The sequence below is a fragment of the Malaclemys terrapin genome, chromosome 8 (assembly GCF_027887155.1).
Source record: "Malaclemys terrapin pileata isolate rMalTer1 chromosome 8, rMalTer1.hap1, whole genome shotgun sequence".
Classification (NCBI taxonomy): domain Eukaryota; kingdom Metazoa; phylum Chordata; order Testudines; family Emydidae; genus Malaclemys; species Malaclemys terrapin.
The window spans coordinates 37149135-37171313 of record NC_071512.1 but is presented as its reverse complement, the minus strand read 5'-3'; the positions used below and the strand labels follow the sequence as shown (position 1 = coordinate 37171313).

General features: G+C 54.1%; 3 protein-coding genes across 4 annotated transcripts in view; 1 reads left to right on the top strand and 2 right to left on the bottom strand.

The window, feature by feature from the left end:
* Positions 1-1175: 1175 nt before the first annotated feature.
* On the bottom strand, positions 1176-4876 carry LOC128841999 (probable UDP-sugar transporter protein SLC35A4). The gene has a single exon (XM_054037610.1). The coding sequence runs from the start codon at positions 4859-4861 to the stop codon at positions 3884-3886; it is 978 nt and encodes a 325-aa protein (XP_053893585.1). The 5' UTR covers positions 4862-4876; the 3' UTR covers positions 1176-3883.
* A 104-nt stretch (positions 4877-4980) lies between these two features.
* On the bottom strand, positions 4981-7924 carry SLC35A4 (solute carrier family 35 member A4). Of its 2 annotated transcripts, none has more exons than XM_054037611.1 (3): positions 7822-7924; positions 6055-6153; positions 4981-5717 (listed from the first exon to the last, which is right to left on the bottom strand). In XM_054037611.1, exons 1-3 carry the CDS (start codon positions 7834-7836, stop codon positions 5520-5522), a joined length of 312 nt encoding a protein of 103 aa, XP_053893586.1. In that variant the 5' UTR covers positions 7837-7924; the 3' UTR covers positions 4981-5519. The 2 variants fall into 2 exon arrangements, with proteins under 2 accessions (XP_053893586.1, XP_053893587.1); XM_054037612.1 differs by lacking the exon at positions 7822-7924 and adding an exon at positions 7160-7180.
* Positions 7925-11238: 3314 nt separating this feature from the next.
* APBB3 (amyloid beta precursor protein binding family B member 3) overlaps positions 11239-22179 on the top strand; it is a 37616-nt gene continuing 26675 nt past the window's right edge. Inside the window, exon 1 of the mRNA XM_054037833.1 lies at positions 11239-11349. Within this exon, the coding sequence (XP_053893808.1) occupies positions 11301-11349 (49 nt within the window). The 5' untranslated portion in view covers positions 11239-11300. The remainder of the gene's footprint in view (positions 11350-22179) is intronic.

Below are 22179 nucleotides of genomic sequence, written 5' to 3'. Positions count from 1 at the left end.
AGGCCACCACACTCTACCCCCCCCCCCCCCCCGCGCCCCCATGTGTGAGAACTAGCCCCCTTACCCTCGCTGATCCTGATGCATGTGCAGCCCACCTGGCCTAGGCCTTGAGAGCAGCCATCCATCCTGTTCATTTAAGATGCTGCAAAAGGTGCACCCACTCCACTGGAACAGGCCTAGCCTGAGCATTCACCACATTTCCTGCTGGCCTGGGCCAAGCTCCAGGCAGGAGCCCCCGTTACAGCCTGGAGAAAGCTGCTGTCTACATGGCAGCCTGAGTGGGTTGACGCCTCGGCGACCCCAGGGCTCTGCCCCAGTCAGGTCCCAGCCACACTATCGCTTTTAACTGCAGTGTAAATGAATCCCCCAGCTCATCCCAGGGGAATGGGCAACCTGATCACAGCCTTTACAGACAGCAGCTTACGCTCAGCCCCTTTCCTCAGCAGGACTTACTGCACCTTCCTTATGCATCCTGGCAGCCTGCACCTATGGTGCCAACAGCAAGTGGGGCCTTCTCCCCAGAAAGGTTTGGGAGGTGACAGTCTTTTACCCATGGGGCAGGGTGCCTAACAAACATATGGGTGGCTTGTTTTTCTTGCTGGTTTACTCCCCCTTCGGATTCAGCCAACAAGTAGGAAGAGGCACACAGTTCACTGCGTACTGCAGGGGACCCCAGTAAGAGCATGAGCAGGCAGATACAGCATTTGGGAGCAGTTCCATGGGCAGTCACAGTAAATGCACCCAGACAGGGCTCTGCCAAGCTGTCCAGAGCAAGGGTTCTTTCTGCACCCCTGGGGAAAGGCTGAACAAAGCCCCAGGTGCCTCTTTCCAAGGGGCTGGGGCTGTCAGCAATGTGGGGAACTGTGCTCCCATGGGGCTGGCAAGCACTGCTGAAATACTATGGGAAATGAACTGCATGAGACAACTGGACCAGGAACCCAGCACAGGTTTCTCATTCCCTCAGGCTGCTGCCAGCTGAAATAAACCAATGAGACTCTCAATAAACAGTGTATTCAAAGGTTCCAATAGGATGCTGTGCTCCACTGAGGAAGGGCCCTTCGCTCCAATCCAGAGACACATTAAAATGAGGTCAGACTAGGGGCTGGGCATTGGCCTGTTTGGTCCGACCAGTCTCCCTGCCAGCAAGAGGATAGGAATGAGACAGTCACAAGGGCTGGGAAAATGCAGGTTTTAATACTACAGCCAGCGCCAGGGTAGGCGTTGCTGTTTGACGCACTGGAGGTGACAGGAATTGAACCTTGTCAAACTTAAGTTGGGTTTGTATCTGGATTTGTACCAACATTTATACAGGCTAAACAGTCACTATGCTCTCAAAAACGCACACTGCTGCAGGCGTCAGCTGACAAGCAAGGCAACAGCCCCATGCAGCTACACTGCTCCCATGAGGACTCCAGGTCAAGTGGCAATCAGAGGCCTGTAGCAGGAATGGCTGCCCCCTGCCCTGTCCCAGCCTGGCAGTGGCACAGTGGGAAATGGACAACTCAATTCATGAGATGAGGCACAGCTTCCCTGAGGTAGGGAGTTTGGGCTGCCCAGCACAGGATCTGCCCAACAGCATGCTGGGAAGCACAACACTCCAGGGCAGACTGAGCTGGAGCTGGCAGGGGTGTGGAATGTAGTCAGACCCCTTCTCAGGAAGCAGCAGATGCATGTGGTGGCTTCTGCATGTTGAAGGGCAGGTGCACTGGAGAGGAAAGCATGGGCAGCGGAAAGGTGTAGGGGGGAAAGCCCAAAGCTCCAGCCCTGCCTCTCAGAGTGCACTTTTATTGCATTTCTAGGCTAGGGAGGAAGCATTAGCCCCTGTTCAGACACCCTACTCTGGAGACAGCTGAACCCCTTGCCCAGTACACGCAGACCCCTTGCTGAGGTTTGGTACCGGGAATAGCAGAGCAAAAAGCTCTCCCCTGCCAAGCCAACTGCTTGGGCTCTTGCACTGGCTGGCTGGCACAAAGCAGGGAGCTGCCTTCCTCCCACCCTGTCAGTCATTTGTAAACGGTTTAGTCATTTATGGAGAAACCAAGGGCTTGGCAAGGACAATTTTCAAGAGGGCAGATCTCCACCACCAGGCTGACAACTGGCCTGCCTGAGCAAACCCCAAAAACAGACTGGAACCAGGGCCGTCCAGAGGATTCAGGGGGCCTGGGGCAAAGCAATTTTGGGGGCCCCTTACATTAAAAAAAGTTGCAATACTGTAGACTACTATATTCTCCTGGGGGCCCCTGTGGGGCCTGGGGCAAATTGCCCCACTTGCTGCCCCCCCCCTCCCCGGTGGCCCTGACTGGACCATGGAGACTGAACAGAGATGGGGTCCCTCAAGGTGGGCCACTGGCACATGTAGGGGAAGCTGGGACTGCCAGGCCTGGAACTGTTCTGTGGCTAAACAGAGGGATCAGGCTGCAGGGTTGCCAAACCAGACCCTGCCCGAGCACGGCCATTAGCCCAGTCTTCAATTCTGGGCATCTTAATGATTCCAACCATTTTATTTTGGAAGTTTCCTTTTCCTCTTTCCCAATCAACAGGGAACTCTTCTGGCCTTCAAGCCACCACCCCAGCTCCTGCCGTGCATCATAGCTGACAGCTCAGCTAACACTCAACAGTAGCTGCTTTCATGGTGAAGATACAGATCTATGCTTCAATCCAAAGGGCAAGAGAAGTTAGCTGTGGGCATTAGGTACCTGGCAAACAGGCAGATGCTAGCAACAGATTCACCTGATGGGTTCCAGCTGGGGCCTAGGTGACCAGGGCTAAGCTCTGCAAAGGTATTTAGGCACCTAGCTCCCAGTGGAATCAATGGGAGTTAGGTGCCTTTGAGGATCTGGGCCCAGGAGTCTACTACACGTTAAGAGCCAGATTTTGAGAAACGGGTGTGCCAGCGTGTGTGCATAAGGCATGTTAGTGATAACCATGCACACACAGGCCCCCAGCTGAACAGCAGCTCGTCATGTTACGGGAACTTTCCAGGGAGATGGTTACACGTATCGTTTCCACTGACAGAAGAGTCAACAGCTCTTTGATGCTTTGTTACAGAGATGAGAGCAGCAGGTAGGAAGGGGTCTGGGAAATACACTCGCCATACGTTGCTTGAGAACAAGGCTCTGCCTTGGAATCAATGTGCAGCTCACTGCACAGGATGTGCACAAAACTGGGACTATCCCCCTTCCAAAAGGCACTTTGAATTTGTAACAGCTGGATCAGGGCTCAGAGTGTTGTGGAGGCACCAGGCACAGCCAGAGAGAGAAGGAAGCAGCTCACATCACACAAGTGGTCCCTGAATGAGATGGAAATGGTGCTGCTCAGCTGTAACGAGAGTCCCTCAGAGCCCTCCAAGAAAGGGCCTGAGGACAGGAGCTTAGGCAAAAAGGGAAAATGGGGGATGGTCACAGAGGACACCATTAAACTGCTGTTACTGTCACTGGCTTAGTCTTCACAAGGAAGCCCTCTCACCCTTCCCCCAAAAGGGATACATTGTCTGCAGGATCAGGCCCACCAATAGGGGCTGCTGAGTCCCTGTATGCGGAATACAGAGCCCATGCAATATATCCCCTCCCACTTCTTCGTGCTGCACAATAGTGCAATTCCTTACAGTGCACGTGCTAGCTACAGGCAAGGTCTGCTTGTGATAGCCAGTAGCTTTCAGCTGCAGTCCTACTGCCTCACACATGCTTGTCCCCGACCTCAGGTGACGGGTTCTGAAGGGAAACTGCCTTCTAAGAGGGCAGTCAGGCCAGACTAATGCATTTGTTACAGAAAAATGAGAAAAAAAAAAAAAGCAACAAGCAGTTACCACCCCAACATAATAGCCCAGAACATGCCAGCTATAGCCTCAAAACCAGATGTCTCCCACAGAGCTGCAAGGTGGAGTCTATTTGACTCCATAATACAAGTGAACTGCCAAGCCAATCAGCAAGACCGCGAGGAAGAAAAAGGCAGTGAGCTGCAGGCTGAAGAGCAGCATGGATAGAAGGGCATTAACAAGCACGGAGCAGGAGATAACGAAGAGCCTGGTGATGTTACTGCTGTGCTTCATGACCACAGACATTATCAAGCCATTCAGGGCCTGGCCGACCACGATTACCAGCACCCAGAAAGAAAAGCCATCCAGGAATCCAGCCCCATTGCTGCTCAAGAGATGGGCAATCAAGTTCAGCAGGACTCCAAAGAAGTAAAGAAACAGGTTCTGGAGAGTAAGTGGCAGATCTTGGGTTTTCAGGATGACTTCAGTATAGACAGCAGACAGGCCTGATATCAGGCAGTACACGGAGATGAGCAGCAAGCCAATCAGGGTGACGTGTAACTGCATCTCAGAGGAGCTGGAGGAGTGCTGCAGGTCCTGGAGGCCTCCATAGGTGTAGCTCGCCCCAGCAGCTGTTAGCAGGAAGAGGGCCAGCCACTTGTGCAGAGAGAGTCTTTGGTGCAGGAACATGCTGTACAGGAGAGCAGTACTGCCAATCTTCAGGTTACTCAGGACCTGGTAGGTGCTAGGATCCATGAACAGCTGCATGTGAACCACCAGGTTATTGTTGGCAGCATAGAGTAGCGCAGATAGGGCAAAGGGGGCAGCATGGCGCCATGACAGGGAGACTCCCAGCTGCCTCCGGTCCCAGATCAGCAGGGAAATGAAGGAGATCACCAGCTTGGTCAGTTCAGTAAGAACCACAACTGATGAGGCGCTGAATGGGATCTTTCCATCCACTTTACAAAGAGTCAGAAGAGGTGCATGAGAGCCATAGATAGCAACAGACGTGACTAGCATCAGTGCCCACAGCACTCTCTTGAGCCCCCTGGTGGGAGTGCTGAGCAGTGAACCAGCAGCACTACCATTTGCAATAATTATTCCCATGAGGCAGTGGATTCCAGCAAAGGGTAAAGGATAGCACCTAGTCCTTTCACGGTCAGAGCCTCAGTAGAGGCAAGAACATTCCAGGATGTAGATGGGTTTCTAAAAATCAAGTCACTGCCTTGGAAAGAGAGACAACAAATGCCATATATTTAAAGACAGTCTAATTAGGAAGACACTGAACTATTCATTATGTGCTCAATGCAAGAAGAGGAACATGTTTGCTCTTTATCAGGGAAAAAAATTGAGGTCTCCCTAGAAATCAGACAAAGCACATTTCCTGGGCAAGGCAATCGATATGTGAAGGGGTGTAATAATAGCATTTGAGATGATCTGACACAGCCGCCCTTCCAGTCTACTGGGGGGAAATGCAGGGTAAGAAATTACAGTGAGAAAGGCAGTTGTCAACATTCAGATTTTGAAGCTCGCAAGCACTGGACAGCTGAAAGCAGCGGTTGCTACCTTCAGGGTATTCTGATTAATAATATTTTGTAATCAGACCTGCTGATGTTTCACACTGATCTGGTATTACACATGTTTTACAATGGGCCAGAATGACATATGTAGCTACAGTCCTGGGAGCCCCTTAAGATCATGTCAAAGATGTCTAACAAGAGAAGAGCTGTTTCTGGAGTGCATTGTTGTCCAAAAGGATTCTCCTCTAGTCTGGTCCTTTCCTCAGCGAGCTGACATAGTCTCGGATTGTCTTTTCAACATTGGGAACTGCATAGGCCTGAGCTGCATATATTCCAGTGCAGGTCCCAAACACAAATCCTAGGACTGCAGAAGATCGGAGTTTGGCTACAATGTAACCTGCCAGAAACCCTTTGAGAAATGGAGATGCCAGCAAAGAACCATCCTGCAGAGAAAAAGGAGAGAAGGGGATGAAATAGTCTCTTGGACAAAAGTGTACCCTAATGCATAAAACTTAGATGGAACATGTCATCTTCTTCCACTGATTACACAAACCTGGCAACAGTGGTCTAGGGAAATGTTATCACCACAGAAGAAATAAATATAACCTCAGTATTTTGCCAAGAAAGCAAGTGAAACCAAGCATTCAACTTGGTTGGAGATACAACTAGTGTGCACTCCAAGTGGAACAGGATACATTCATTCTACTGGAAGATCACAGAACAGCACAACTTCTTGGGAGATTAATCTAGGGCTAAAGTGTTAAAGAACTTCAGCTTTACCTGGCCCACTCCAGCCTGCACCTCGTCTTCCACTCGCTGCTGTAAGTTTTCCAACTGAGACTTCAAAAAAGCAAGATCCTTCAGCTTTGGTCTTGAGTCCTACACAATTAAAACAAATACTCAATGTTGCATACTGCTTGCAAACATGCAATTCAGTAACTTCATGACAAAGAGTCAAATTCCTTTTGTTCAGGGAACTACTATTCTGGCATAGCATTTAAGCCATGCTGCAGAGGGAACAGGAAGTGACTAGACCAGGGGTCAGCAGCCTTTGGCACGCAGCTTGCCAGGGTAAGCCCGGCGGGCTGGGCCGGTTTGTTTACGGGCCGCATCCGCAGGTTCAGCCGATCATGGCTCCCACTAGCCATGTTTCGCCGCTCCAGGCCAATGGGGGCGGTGGAAAGCGGCTGCCAGCACATCCCTTGGCCCACGTCATTTCCTGCAACCCCCATTGGCCTGAAGCAGCGAACCGCAGCCAGTGGGAGCCACGATCAACCGAACTTGCAGACATGGCAGGTAAACAAAGCGACCCAGCCCGCGAGCCCTGTGCCAAAGGTTGCCGATCCCAGTACTAGACTGATGTAACAGACTGCACTAATGTTGACAAAGTCACATTTTAAGTAGATCTATCTCAGGGGTCGGCAACCTCTGGCACGCGGCTTGCCAGGGTAAGCACCCTGGCGGGCCAGGCCAGTTTGTTTACCTGCCGCGTCGGCAGGTTCAGCCGATCGCGGCTCCCACTGGCTGTAGTTCGCCGCTCCAGGCCAATGGGGGCTGCGGGAAGCTGCGGCCAGCACATCCCTCGGGAGCCGTGTGCCAGAGGTTGCCGACCCCGATCTATCTTTTAAACTAAAGGTAGGAGGCTAAGGCTTCCCAGGCCTGTACAGAAGGGAATTAAGACTGCCTAAAAATATCCCATGGTTACTGAAGTTTAGTTCAGTCATTTCAATTCTGAAGGGGCTTAACCAATGTCAAAAGCCCATTATTTTCAACTTCAGACATTCTACAATCATATGCCTAATGAAATCTACAAAAGTGTTCAATTTCAAGCCTCCAGCTGTGCAATTTTGAGAAAAGATGGTAAGGCTTGATCTGTGTCACCTACCTTCATAGGGTGTATGCACTACAGGTCAGGCCACCGGTAAAACCAGAAATCCCTGCAATCGTGTCACTCTGCGGAAAGCGCATTACAAAATGCAGCGCCAGAAAGGCTCCGTGGTTGGGAGAGCCAGAGAGAGGCCGGTTAACGCCGCACCAAGGCGGTAGTGGGAAGCTAGGAAGTATCTAGCCCAACAGTGGAGTTACCCCACTTACAGGTCGCAGCAGGCTCAGGTAACCGCTTGGGAGACACAGATAAGTAGTTACCGAGCATTACCTTCGCTGTTACGGCCACTGGGGCAGCGGAGCCCAGCCACCGAGCACGCTCAGCACTGGCCGGCTGCCGGAACGGTTCCTCGGCCTGATGCTCCCTCGCCGTTCGCAGCCCAGGCCGAACACGCGGCCGGAGCCGGGGGCAGGGGACGCGGCGGCTCGGGGCTCTCCAAGCCGGAGGCTTTATGGCACCGGCAGCTTTCTCCGCCCCCCGGAGAACTCGGGCCCAGCGGGGGAAGAGCTGCCGGGGCCGGGCAGGCAGCGGGGCCCGGGTCACAACAGCGAGCCCTTGGCTCCCACCGACCCCCAGGTGGCGGGACCAGCACCACTGCCTACGAGTCGGGCCAGGCTGTGAGCCGGGCACGATACAGCCCAGCCTCCCAGCGCCTCTCTCACCTTATCATCCGCCATCTTCAGGGCCGGCCCTCTATTCGCACATGCGCAGTCCACACAGCATCCCCAGCCCGGACGCTATATAGCCTAATCATGCATATTGAAAGGCGTATTGGGCACAATGCGTCACGTGACGCTGCCAGCTCAAGGGAAAGGAACAAAGGCAAAGTAGTCGCCATCTTGAAACAGGGCGGAAACGCTTCCTGTCCCAGCCGGAAACCATAGACCAGAGCCGCTACCCCGCCCCCAAGCCGCAGCGTGACGGGTGGCACGTGGGCACCAGAGGCTGCGTGGGGAGGTTCCGGCCTGCACGTCCCTCGCACCCGCTACGTCACGGGCTCCGCCTTACGTCACCGACCCGCACTCGCCCCGTCACCTGCTGCCAGCATCATTCCCCTCCATGCCTGTCCCCTCCCGGGCCGTGGGCGGAGCCCTGTAGAGTCCTGTGTCTCCTGCCTGCCTAATACTGTAGCTCGTTTCTTTGGGGACGAGGGGAGTCCGTGTTAGTTTGGTTTACTCACGTGTCGGGGGAGGGTCCGATGTGGGGTGAAGAGCACGCAGGCACTGCCATTACGGGTGGGTTTGTCATTGCATACATTATGTTTTGTTTTATTTCTAATTTCATATTTGCAAAAAAACACAGGGTTCTACACATAGGTAATCCATGTTCACATGCCCTACATGCCCCCTTTCCTTATTCGCATGCATTTGGATACCAACCTGCACATGGAACGTGCCCTACTTGCACACGCACAACAATGTGCACGCAAAACATACCTTCTTGTAGTGGATGGGTCACTACAAGAACTAAAATTAATTAATGGAGATATCCCATCTCCTAGAACTGGAAGGGACCTTGAAAGGTCATCGAGTCCAGCCCCCTGCCTTCACTAGCAGGACCAAGTACTGATTTTCTTTCTAAAAGAAACTGTTACTCACACCTTCTTGTTTACTGTTTGAAATGAATCACCCTTATTACCACTACAAAAGTGATTTTTCATCCTGTTGATAATAGCCCACTTTAATTGAATTCTCTCGACCCCCCACTTGGTAAGGCAACTCCCATCTTTTCATGTACTGCTATATATACCTTCCTACTGTATTTTCCACTCCATGCATCTGATGAAATGGGTTTTAGCCCACGAAAGCTTATGCACAAATAAATTTGTTAGTCTATAGAAGGTGCCACAAGTACTCCTCGTTTTTTTTAGGTTCTCACAGATATCCCCCGCACACATGGGCACCTCAAGTTCTCACAAATACTGCACGGGCACACCCACACCCTAACCCATCAGTATCCCACATTCACATAGCCTGTGTCCACATGAATACTTCAAATACACAGCCACTGGGCACGCACACATAGGCCATGTAAAAATTATATCACACATTCCCAGAAATACTACACGTGTATATTGGGCTCACCATGCACACAGATACCAGATTGTTCACATTAACATGGCAACCTGCCCAGTATGCAAGGATAAACCATAGGCACACTGACAGCTGCAGAGTGGACATAGTGATCCCATGTGCTTATGGCTACCAGCATGCTCACAGATATCCCCCAGGTAGATCTTCTAAGCACCTTACTAACACTGACCAGTTAATTCAGTTGATATCCAATCTAATCTGGGGCCATTTTAATGCACCTCTCACTGCAATATGCCTTTGATAATCCCACCCTAAGGGTTTCCAGACCTTCAGATAACATTAGAAAGGCAGTGTAATCCAATGGCTAAAGCAGGACACTGAGGGTCAGTAGTTTTGGGTTCTGTTCAGAGTTTGCTTCTGACTGACTGTGTGACCTTGTTTTGTGCCTCTCAACTTCACTTTGCCCAGCTGTAAAATGGGGATAAAGCTGTTTCCTTCTGGGAAGCCAAATTCATAAAATGTTTGAGAACCACATTGAGACCTTCAACTTTATAACGACAAGGCAACCTCATTTATCCCTGCTGGAATGTGGTTGGAAGTTGAAACGAGACAAATTCTGACTGAAAATAAGGTATAAAATGTTGACAGTGAGGGTAATTAACCATTGGAACAATTTACCAAGAGTCATGGGGGATTCTCCATCAGTGACAAATTTCAAATCATGATTGGATGATTTTCTAAATGATCTGCTCTAGGAATTATTTGGGGACAGTTCTCTGGCCTGTGTTACACAGGAGGTCAGACTAGATGATCACAATGGTTCCTTCTGGCCTTGGAATCTAAGGTCAGTATGAAACACCAGACAGCTCTCTAGCACAGGCATTTCATAAATGCTGAATAAGTCCTCTGCCTGTCTCTAGCACCTTCTAGCTGAGAATCTCCAAGCACTTTACCAGCACTGAGCAATTAAGCCTCCCAACAGATGTGTAAACCAAGGAAACAGAGTAGGAAGTGATTTATTGTCGGTGGCAGCACTGCTTGGAACAGAGCCCTGATCTCCTGACTCCTTGCCCTCTGGTTTACCTACAAGCCCATGTTTCCTCTTAGTGGGGTTGGGAATGGGATGTCTCTTTAGAGTTAGCTAGACAGAGAGGCCCTTCTAAGGTCAGGAGCCCTCTTCAATGTGAGGCAGAGTTGGGGGGAGTGTGTTGAATGAGGAGGGACTGTGTGATGGTCAAAGCCAGCCTTGAACTTTGTCCCCCAGGGCACAGGAAGGAGCTGCCTCTTTAGCTTGTGTCTGAGTGGAACCCTTTATATTTCATTTAAATACCAAGTGTTCCTCTCCCAAGAACCCCAATCCCTGTACCTACCACCGTAGAGCGAGTTCTGCTCCTTGGGGGAGGTGTTTCTAGCATGGAAAGCTAGAGACAACAGCAGTTTGCTCACAATAATCCTTCCGCCTACAGCTTTGTGTGGGAAGCTACTCGGCACCCCCTCTCCCAAATGCCCTACGGCAGAGATGGGTGGCTGAATCTGGTCTCACTGGAGAAAGAAGCTGCTCTCAACATTGTCTCCATAGACCACTCGGGTTTCCTGGCCCTGCTGGGAAAGGGGCGTCGGGTCCCATTACAGATACTAGGGTGGTGGGTGTGGGAGCCAGTGGGAACCTTAGGATCTCCTTGGACCCAGATCTCTGCTGAACAGAGCTGGCCAGCTGCTCCCTTCCCGGAAGGCGGAGCCAGGGCTCCGCGGAGGGCCGGACAGCGCCCCAGCCCCTCCTGCCAGGCCTCTGCCTCCCCACTGCAGTGGCCCTGGATGGAAACTGCGCGGAGTGGCCGCCTTTGGCCAGCTCCCTGGCCACAGCCGCGGCCTGTCCCTGCACTTGAGCCCCTCGGCCCGCACCCCATATTCCCACTCGCCTGGCCTCCGGCACGCCACGGACCCACTGCCCCTCCCCTCTGCCCCTCCCCGTGCACCTCCCCTCCAGCCCCCTCCCCCGGCCCCGCCTCCCCTGCCCAGCCCCTCCCCGCGCTCCAGCCCGCCGCTGGTCCTGCAGCCGCCGCTCGCCGCGTCCTGTCCCGTCCCCTGGCGCCCGGCTCGCCGAGGCCATGCTGGGCAAGGACTACATGCTGGCCATCATCCTGGTCAACTGCGACGGTGAGAGCCGGGGGGCCGTGCCCGGGTAGGGCGGGGGCCGGCCGGGCAAGGGGCCGTGCCCGGGGAAGGGAGGGGGCCGTGGCCGGGCAGAGAGAGAGCCGTGCCCCTGCGCTGTGCCGAGGAGGGGCAGAGCGCCAGCCCGTCACCCTGGGCCGGGCGCTGGGGGCGTGGGTCCCTGGCTCGCTGCAGACCTGTTGCTGGTCTGTTGCTGGTCACCGGGCTGACACCTGGTGGGGTGACGGTCTGCAAAGGGCTCTCTGCACGGAGGAGCGAGCGGCCCATGGGCCCCCGGCTGCTTCTTGCTGTCCTGTGTTCTTCCCCCCATGCATGGGGCGCTTCTGCCTCCTCCCGGGTCCTTCCCGCAGGCTGGCTGGGTCAGTCCGGGCCATGCCTCGGGCAGCTCTCCATGGTGCTGAACGCGGACATGGGCTTGGCTTGGCCTCTCATTTGCCACTACAACAATCTCTTGCTCGTTAGTTGGGAGGGCTGCGCTGAAGACTGGGAAACCTGGGCCCAGCCTCAGATCCGCAGCCCTGCCAGCACCAGGAACAGCAGCCCGGATAATCCCTTCCCCTCATTTTACTCAACTTTCCTGATGCGGAACGTGTGTGGAGTAAAAAGCAAATCTGGGAGGGCTGAGTGGCTCCGGGGAGGGGAAAGCCAATCTGCAGCTGTTCACTGCAAATAGAACAGGTTCCAAATCACCCCCCCGGGGGGGGGAACTGGCTGGAGGAGGATGGGAGTCAGGTGAAAGTCCTTTATCTTAGTCCATCCCCAGGTACCATCCCACCTGCTGGCTGATTGGCTGGCATGAAATAAGCTGAGTGTCTCAGTTCAAGTGCCCACATCACACCTGTTTTCCTTGTTGGAAGTGGAAGCAGAGAGGCCACTGGGCCCCAGACACTGGAGCCTCTTCTTCCTATGTGTGCCACTGCCCGTGCTGTTGACAAGCAGAGGCCAATGGCCCCTGGCATAGCATCCTGGCACCTTTCTCCACCACCAGGTTCCTGGTGAAGTCAGGAATGCCCTGTAGCTTTTATCCTCACTTTGTTTCTTTGGGAAGTGCACAGAGTCTGAGTGAGGCAAGGCATGAGAGCTCATGCTCCTTGCAGAGGAATTTCTCTGATGATTATGGGCACATCCACACCCCAGTTTACCTGCATCCCACCAGGGCTACTGGGCTGCCCTGAGCAAATCCAGGGCCCTTGCATATGCACTTGCTCTTTTGAAAAACAAGACCCACTTGTCCTGAGGCCCCTACTCTGGGATTTCCTGCAGCTGGGCAGCTTTGGCCATTCAGTGATGCTGTTACCACCTATTATTGGTAACAGCCTTGCTGAATCAGGAAAGTGCCTCTTTAAAAGGTTAGCATCGCTAAAGAATTCCAAATGACCCTAAGTTGTTACCCCCTGGTGGCCATCTGGTGGCCTTCGTGAAATGAGTTTGGTGGGTTTCAGCCCATTTCCCAGCTAGCAGGTGTCCAAATCACCAAAACCATTGCCAGTCTCAGCCCTGTAGACCCCGCTCCTTTGCACTTGAGAGTCATGGCTGAGGCACGTTGGGCTGCGAAGGGGTGGGGGCAGTGCTCAGGTTGTGTCAGAATGCTCCAGAACACCATTCTGGGAGATAGAACAGTGTTATAGTACTTCTGCCAGTCCCAGGCCGCCTGCTCCTTTCTCTCACTGGCTGCAGAGTGCCTTCTGAGAGGCAGGTGCTGGGCCCTGGTGGTGGGCTCTTGGAGAGGTGTCAGTGTAGAAAGAGTTGGAGACACTGCAGCCAGGACCAGGCAGGGGAGCGTGGGGGCCCAGAGCTACCAGGAGCCTAGGGCGGAGCTAGAGCTGGGCAATGTGGGGAGCTGGGCAGTGGGATTGCCTGGGCAGCAGAGCCCCCCACAGGGAGCTGGGCACAGGTAGGGGGGAGGTGGGCACAGGATGGGCTCCACAGGAAGTCATCCCCTGCTCCCCTGGGCATCCTCCAGCTCTCTCACTGCCCTTATCTTCCTCCCAGCTCCCTCCACTTCCCCTCTGCTACCTGCTTGGCACTTATTTTCTAGGACTCCAGCACTGGGTGGAGGTGGGGGAAAACTGGCACTGCCACTGCCTGGACTGCACCTGATCTGTGGCTACAGAGACGAATCACCCTCCAGGGAATGTCAGGGCATCTCTTGCCAGCCTGCCAGCCACACCAAATGTGTGATGCTGTATAAGCAAATTTGGTTTGTATTAAAGATAATTTGTTGCTAAAGCAACCACTCCCACATCATTTCCCAAAGCATCCTGCCCAGCTGCTCCCTTTGCCCCACCAGAGATCAGGAAGATTTCAGCTGCTTCTTCCCAATATGCAGCCATTTAACACCTGAAGGAAAGTTATCTTCATCTCTCCCAGCCTCACATGCATCCTGGCCCCTGAGAACTGAGCAGTGGAGAGGAGAAGCTGGAGCTGGGGGAGGCTGTGCGGAACTGTAGTCCGTTCTGACCAGATTAATCTCCATGCTGAAAGCCTGTCGTCCCTTGATTAAATTCCCAGAGTTGGCATGGGTTTGATAGCAGTTTAGTGTCTTTGGGATCAATGTTATTATCCTGCCATGTAATTCTGGGCTGGGATTTCTGTCGCAGAGTCATTGGCTGGAGGGTAGAATCAATGACAAGTATGGTGTATACCCACCAACACAGAAAGACCAGGGTCCCCTAATACAGAAAAGGGGGCAGCATCAGGGCATGGTAAATGTGCTAGTGCCATTGATGGAAAGCGTCTCCCAGGGCCTGATCCTGTGGGATGCTGAGTGCTCCCAACTCACCTTGAAGTTCCAATGAGAGGTGAAAGCATGCCACGTCCCCAGAATTGGGCCCCAACTGCAGAAGGTGAAGGCCTGTGCAGGGATGAAGATCCACAGTGCAGCTCAGCTGGCTAGGCTGCAGGGTGCCTCCTCTCCACTCGGTCTCAGGAGTCGGTGTGTCGGCACTCATTCCCAGTTCTGCCAGAGCCTGGTGCTGTGTGGGAGGCAGGAGGCTTGGGGCAGTTGGGAGGGGCTGTCTGAGATTAGGCTCCGGGCACAGTCTCTCTATGCATTCAATGAAAGACAGGAAAAGGCTTGTATTCAAAATACGTCTCTTGCGGAGCCAGTGTCAAGATTCCTGTCACGGGGGCCTCTACTCAGAGGGGGCACCTCCTCCTGGGTGGTCTAGGCATTAGCTCTTCCAGCCTGAGGCCCTCTTCTTGTGGTTCCTCAGCCTGCCGTCTCACACTCTCACACTGTGGCCCTTCTCTTGTTCCTCGGGAGCTGCTGCGCCTCATCTTCGGGGCCTAGCCGTTTGACCAAGGCTAGGTCTACACTACCCGCCTGAATCGGCGGGTAGAAATCGACCTCTCGGGGATCGATTGGGACGCGACAATCGATCCCCTAATCGATGCTCTTACTCCACTAGCGGAGGTGGGAGTAAGCGCCGTCGATGGGAAGCCGCAGAGGTCGATTTTGCCGCCGTCCCTACAGCAGCGGGGTAAGTCGGCTGCGATACGTCGAATTCAGCTACGCTATTCACGTAGCTGAATTTGCGTATCTTAAATCGACTCCCCCCTGTAGTGTAGATGTAGCCCAAGTAACAGTGCTCCTCCCCTTCCAGAGTACTGTCAACATCTTCCACACTGTCCCAAGCAGTGCTTAACCCCACTGCCCTCTGTGAGTAGAGCAAATGGTTCTGGACAGTCTTCAAGTTCACAGCCTAGATTGTGCCACTCGCTCAGGGGAACTCAGGCCCGCTCCCTACACTGGGACCCTACTAGAGACTCTATCTCCAGCAGCAGAGCTCTGTACTAGCACAAACCTTCCTGCCTCTCCCCTGGAGTGCTTCCTACCTTGCCTATCCCAGCCTCGTGTTCTCCACCCTTCTAACCAAACCCCAATCTCCTGGGTTGCTAGACAACACAAACCCTTCCTCTTGGGTCCAAATTCCTTTCTCCCCCTTGTCTCAGGGAGAGTGACTGCCAGTGACTCCCTGCAGCCTCCTTTCTGCTCCCAGCTCCCTGGCTTTCTAGAAGCCCCGTCTCTTCCTGCACCAGTGAGCTTCCCTCAGTTGGGGCTTTCCCATCAGCCTAAATGGCCCCTACTTTGCAGCCCCTCTGGTCCACGTTATCCGCTTCTGGGAAAGCATGGGGCTCACTCCATCCCCTCCAGGCCAGCTGCCTCTGGGCACTGGGGTGCAGAACACGGACCCCCAGTCTGTCAGAAGTGAGGCTAGCTCCCTGGGGGTGGGCACCAAGCAGTGTACACCCTCTGCAAACAACCCAACCAATGAGATCTCTGGGAGAACGTGGCTGAGAGTCCAGGGTGGGGAGGAACCTTGATGTGATGCTGTGGCCCAGGAAGCTGGTCTGACCACAGCTGCCTGGGGTCAGGACAGCAGCTGGCCCTTTAGAGGGGGCTTCTCTGCTGCATGAAGGGGTGTGGGTTGTGTCATTCCTGCTCATTGGTAGTTGGCAAAGCCGCCCTGCCAGCGGGCTTGTTTCGTAAACTGCTGTTCCCACTTTGGAACCTGCCTTCTTGCTGAGATCCGCAGCAGGATGCTGACGTCGCAGTGTTGGCAGCTTTCCCCAGGTGTGTGTGTGTGGGGGGGCTGGCGAGTACCGCACTGCTGAACCTTTGGGACGGCCCCACCCCTCAGCAAGGAGAGGGAGGCTCCCCGTCGCCTGGTATTTTAGACAAGCTGAGGGGCAAGGACACAAACTCATTCACCCTTCCCTTCTGCAGGGCACCTGGCGGGTCATTGCGCCTGACCTCCTGGGAGTAGGTCATCCAGGGAGCCAATTTGAGTGCTAGGCTAGGAGAGGCATGTGCAGTTGAGGAGGGCAAAGCCCAACGGGGTGTGGCTGTGCGGGAATGAAAAGGAAAATTTAGGCTGAGTCTCAGGGACCAATTTCCTGACAGTGCAGCAGGAGGGGCGGGGGTGGAGGGGCTGGGAGCTCCATTGCTTGAGCAATTAGGATCAGACGGGATGTAACAATGCCTGGGGAATGCACCCTTGGGAGAGCTGCCCTGGCCCTAGTGGGGAACCTGCTTCTGTTCGGAGGATTAGGTTTCAGGTCAACAGGCCTTAATTTCAACTCCACACCAACAGTTTCCTCCCCCAGCTCCTCTTAGCACTTGCTCGGCCAGGTACTGCAGATCTGGGGCCTGGCCTAAAGCCCACTGACATCAGGGGAGCCGTGACTACAAAGGGCCATTAGTGCTTTTGCCTTTCCCTCCAGCCCCCTGATCATTTTGTGGCCCTTCTTGGTTCCCTCCAATTTGCCTCTGTCTTCGTGGCACAGTGGAGCTCGGCCTCAGTGCCATATTCCCAGCACAGTGTTGCAAGTGCCGTGTTGAGAGAGGCATGGTGTCCTCTCTGCTTGGATAAGGCACAAACTTTCTCTGGTTCAGACCCCAATGGCCTTGTGTCTTCCTCATATGTTTCACCCCTTTCAGAGCAATGCCAGGTCCTCAACCCCTCCTGGGGATAGATAGACGCAGTGTAGCCCTTGGGCCCCTGGCAGGTTGTGGGCCATGCTTGGGCACCGTCCGGGCACTGTCCTGACCTCCTGAGCAAAGGGCTTTGGCAGTGACAGAGGCTGTGTGGCTGGCAGTGGATGTGATGGTTCCAGTGGTAGGAAGGAGCTGGGCCGCAGCTGGCTGCTTTGCTGCAGGCTCTATGCTGGGGCATTAATCTTTCTGTGTGGAGGGTGCAGGCGGCTTCTACCAGCAGCTGGCTGAGCCGGCCCGACTGATGACGGGATCTGATTAAGTAAAGTGTGGCTTGCAGCTGCCTGGGCGGGTTGTGTTGCCGGGGAGAGCAGAGGCACGGGGTATGCTAGAGCCTGGTGATGGATTATTCACCTTCTGTTCTGCCCATGTTGGGCATCTCAACAAGATAATAATGCAGCAGGGGCATGCTGACCTTTGGCTATTTTTAGCTGTATTCCCGGGGACGGATACAGTTACAGATACTGCACCTTTGATTCCTGCAAGGAAGAGCCAGGCTGCAGGTTCTGATTCGTGTCCATTCTGAGGAGGGGCAGGGACTGAGCTATTCCCCTGCTTCTGAAGTGGGGAAGGTGGCATTCTGGGCCTCCAAGATCCTCAATGATTTCCCTTTTACTTTCCTTCCTCCTTTTCCCCCACACAAAGCATCAGCTGGTGTGGTGCACATTAGACCCCCTCACTCCTGCCCCTGCGGAGGCTGTGTGTAGCCACACCACCATGACCAGTGAGCTCAACACATCTCAGAAGCAGAACAGCACTGGGCCTGGTCAGTAATTGGTGAGGGATTGAGAGAAAGGCAGAGGCAGGTGTTACGGGACATGGTGTTATTGCTTAGCAGGGGCCAGTCTTCCCTCCGAGTCCGAGTGCCCCAGGGTGGCGCGAGGGGATGCCATGCAGCTGGGGCATGCAGTCCCTGTAGATTGTTTGCACTGTGTTTTGTGATCTGAAATGTAACGGCTGGAGATGAAAGGCTGTCTGTGACCTTCCCCTCTGGTGTTATCTGGACCGGTGGTCTGCTAGGTCACTCCAATCCTTGACTCTGGGAGCCAGCCTGACCCTGCTCTGCTGTGAGAACTCTATTCCTGGGATGTTCATACACAGCTTCTGGCATGTAAGCTGCTCCCAACTATACCTCTACCCTGATATAACACGACCCGATATAACACACATTCGGATATAACGCGGTAAAGCAGCGCTCCAGGGGGGTGGGGCTGTGCGCTCCGGCAGATCAAAGCAAGTTCGATATAACACGGTTTCACCTATAACGCAGTAAGATTTTTTGGCTCCTGAGGACAGCGTTATATCGGGGTAGAGGTGTACTTTCAAGTGAATGACACTAGCCAATATCTCTGGTCCCAGACACAACCCTAGGAACTCGGTCTTGCAGTGTCGGGTTATGCCCACTGGATGCTGCAAGCTTATATGAGTTTGTCAATTTAACAAAGAATTTGATATGTGCCAGGCTTGTTATCCCAAGGGGAGCCTCTGCCATGCTTCAAACCAAACGCACTGCTTCAGGTAGAATAAACAAACACATTTATTAACTATAAAGATAGATTTTAAGTGATCTTAACACTTTCAATGTCCTTACAAACTTAGATGCTTCTCACCACAGGCTGGCTGGTTGCTCTTCAGTCAGGCTCTCCCCTTTGATTAGCACTTCAGTCGTTTGGTGGTGGTGGTGTCTGTAGATGTAGGTGGAAGAGAGAGGAAGAACATGGCAAATGTCTCTCCCTTTTATTATGTTCTTTCCTCCCCCTTGGCTTTGCCCCCCTCTTCAGAGTCAGGTGAGCATTACTCTCTCCAAGCAAGGTTGAGCAATTCCACTGGTGTGGCCTCATGCAGATGAGTCATTGCATTGTAGCTTCCTTGCTGGACAATGGTTGTTGATGGGTTGTTTGACACCCTGCCCGGGCATTTGTTACTTTCCTTGCTGTTTCCTCTGGGGAGCTAATATCTGGCTCATTCCCCCAACTTACAGCACATTTTAGTGACAACCATACTACACAATTCTCATAACTTCATATGCATTAATGATATACATATATGGATAGAGAAATGACTTTCAGCAGATCATAATCTTTCCCCTGATACATATAAAGCATGCCTTGTAAGGTAAGATCATGATTATTTGAAAATGAGGAATATGGGGGTTACAGTACACTCCCCCAAGGTATGGAATGTCACACCATCCCGCCTGAGCCTTGACTGCAGCACATTGTGCTCCTGCCACGCTATGCCAGTCTTGCCTTGGTGGCATTGGGTTTGTAATGCATCTCTCCCTGTGTGTGCCTGAGCTCTCTGTCTGGGCCGTCCTGGGGATTGATGCTCCAGGGCTAGCATTGCTCCTTGCACTGTAAATGGAGGCTTTGGAGAGTGCCTTTGACTCAGATCCTGTGTGCCTGAGTTGGCCATTGGCAGAGGAGATGCTGAACCTCCTGTGCTGGGGAACGTGCCAGCTCCAGGGAATGAATTAGCTTTGGCTCCATCTAATTAGTGGTGCATTTGCTCTGAGTATGTCTCTGGGGACAACCAGCTCCAGCCCTTCGCCTGTGCAGCCCCTGCCTCGGGGCCCCAAGTGCGGGGTGTGCGGCAACGGCATTAACTCTCTGCTATTCACTCTCAGGCTGGGGTTTGGGGCCTACATCTCCCAGCTGCAGGTGGCTTTGGCAGCCTGGGTTCCTTTGCTTTGGGAGGATCTTCAGGGCTGCTGGGCTGAGCCAAATCTCTGGTCCCTCCTTGGAGGAGGAGCTCAGACTGTCTGGGAAGCCCCACCAGAGCTGTGTGATCCAATTCTGTTGAAGAGACTGTTGATATAAATTAGGGTTACCATACGTCCGGATTTTCCCGGACATGTCCGGCTTTTGGGGGCTCAAATCCCCGTCCGGGGGGAAATCCCCAAAAGCCGGGCATGTCCGGGAAAATCGGGAGGGCTGGGTGGTGCTCGGCCGGGGCCGGCCGTGCGGGGCCGGGGGCATGGTGCCGGGCCGGGAACCAGGGGCGCAGTGCAGGGCTGGGCGCGGTGCCGGACGGGGAGCCGGGGGCGCGGTGCCGGGCCGGGGTCCGGGCTGGGAGCCGGGTCGGCCGGGCCGGCGGGGAGCCGGGCCGGCCGGGCCCGCGGGGAGCCGGGCCGGCGGGGAGCCGGGTCGGCCGGGCCCGCGGGGAGCCGGGTCGGCGGGGAGCCGGGCCCGCGGGGAGCCGGGTCGGCCGGGCCGGCGGGGAGCCGGGCCGGCGGGGAGCCGGGTCGGCCGGGCCCGCGGGGGGCCGGGCCGGCGGGGAGCCGGGCCGGCCGGGTCGGCGGGGAGCCGGGCCCGCGGGGAGCCGGGTCGGCCGGGCCCGCGGGGGGCCGGGCCCGCGGGGAGCCGGGTCGGCCGGGCCCGCGGGGAGCCGGGGGCCGGCAGTGCTGGGCGGGCCGGGGGTGGTGGGCCGGGGCCGCCACCCCAGGGCCCGAGCCGACCCAGGCTGGAGCCGCCGGGGGGGCTAGCCTGGGCTGCGCCTCCTCCCCCCCACTCCCCCCTTACCTGCTTCAGGCTTCCCGCGAATCAAATGTTCGCGGGAAGCAGGGGAGGGGGCGGAGACTTTGGGGAGGGGGCGGGGTTGGGGAGGGGGTATGGGCGGGGCTGGGGGCGGGGCCGGGGGCCGTGGAGTGTCCTCCATTTGGAGGTACAGAATATGGTAACCCTATATAAATAATCCGGATTGGCTAATGCAGCATTAGGGGTAGAGATTGCAACCTGCAAAACCTTCCAGGAATCAGTCACTTGGCTACAGAGAGTGAGGTACTAGAGATGGCAACTTAACCCCACCTGTATGTGCCAGAACATCATGCTGAATTTCCTGGCTTTTGAGTGTCTCCAGCCACAGCCTTTCTGCTGTCTTGATGCCACTGAATTCCTTTAGCTGTTTGCTTGACATTAAAACACATGATCAGTCACCCACTGTAATAGCCACACATACTCATTGCAGAAGCGCGTGTGGGCTAGTGGATAGAGCAGGGATGGTTGCAAGTCAGGACTCCTGGGTTTAGGGTGACCAGACAGCAAGTGTGAAAAATCGGGACGGGGGTGGGGGGTAATAGGAGTCTATATAAGAAAAAGCCCCAAATATCGTGACTGTCCCTATAAAATCGGGACATCTGGTCACCCTACCTGGGTTCTATGGTTTATTTGCTCTGTGATCTTGAGCATCTTGCTGTCTCCCCATCTGTAAAATGGGACAGATGCTCACCCCATTCCCAGGAGAGTTGTGAGCCTGGCCCAGAGTTGTAAAAGTACTTTGAGATCCTCGTGGTCAGGGATGTTATTACAGTCCCTAATCCCATCACTGCACTGAACAAAATGACCCCCAGCATTGTACAGAGATTCTGATGGGCCCGTGCTTCTGTATCTGGAGGATCCTGCCTGCCTGTGAATCAATTCAGTGACGGAGCTATGGAATCCTCATTCATTCAGATAACCGCACTAATCCCTGCAGCGACTGCAGCTGGTGTGTGTGTATTTCTGGCAGGCTGCGCTTGCTGTGTCCTTACTTTGCTAAGCTAGCTAGTGTCCTGTGCACATGCAGCACCGCTTGGTAACTGAGGTTCCAGATGAGAAGCAGGAGCCAGTCTATGTGCAAGGATGTTCCCTGATGGTTTTTTCACCTATTTGAATTTCCTTTGTCTTCCCTTCCTGCTTGATGACCCTGTTTACTGCTTACATGCAAATTAAGCAGAGCGCACATTCCTTTGTTTAGGACAGCTGTTTGCCAGCTTCCATTTGCGCAGGGCTGTGTGGTTTGGAACGTGTGTTAATAGCACCATTCAGGGAAATCTTATAACTTCTCATATAATATTGCCACACATATTTTACCAGGACAATACTGACCAGCAAATGATGAGTTTTCAAAGGATACCTTACCAGGCATATTTTGTACAAAGATTATTCCAATAGTGAGTAGGCTGGAAATATGGGGGTGTATTCCCTCACAACTCCCCTGGGCTTGGGCTGGCTCATTGGGGTTGAAGTCAGGAAGTATGTTTTCCTCTCCTGTTTGGACGCCTCTGGAGCGGCAGGGTGGCTTGTCCTCTAGGCCCAGCCTCTGAGACCCTCTTGCTCACTGGGTTTCAGAGCCTGGGCTCCAGACCAAGCCCAAATGTCTACATTGCTATTTTAGCTCTGCAGCGTGAGCACCATAAGCTCAAAGCAGTTTACCTGGGCTCTGAGGCCTGGTCTACACTATGGGGTTAGTTCGAATTTAGCCGCGTTAGGTTGATTTAAAAATGACCGCGTCCACACAACCAACCCTGTTCATTCGACCTAAAGGGCTCTTAAAATCGA

Excerpts from the sequence above, each read along its gene's own strand:
- LOC128841999 (XM_054037610.1), bottom strand. The coding sequence starts at position 4,861 with ATGGGAATAATTATTGCAAATGGTAGTGCTGCTGGTTCACTGCTCAGC.
- SLC35A4 (XM_054037611.1), bottom strand. Across the intron at positions 5,718-6,054 it reads TGCAGGCTGGAGTGGGCCAG|GATGGTTCTTTGCTGGCATC; the intron begins GTAAAGCTGAAG and ends TTTTCTCTGCAG.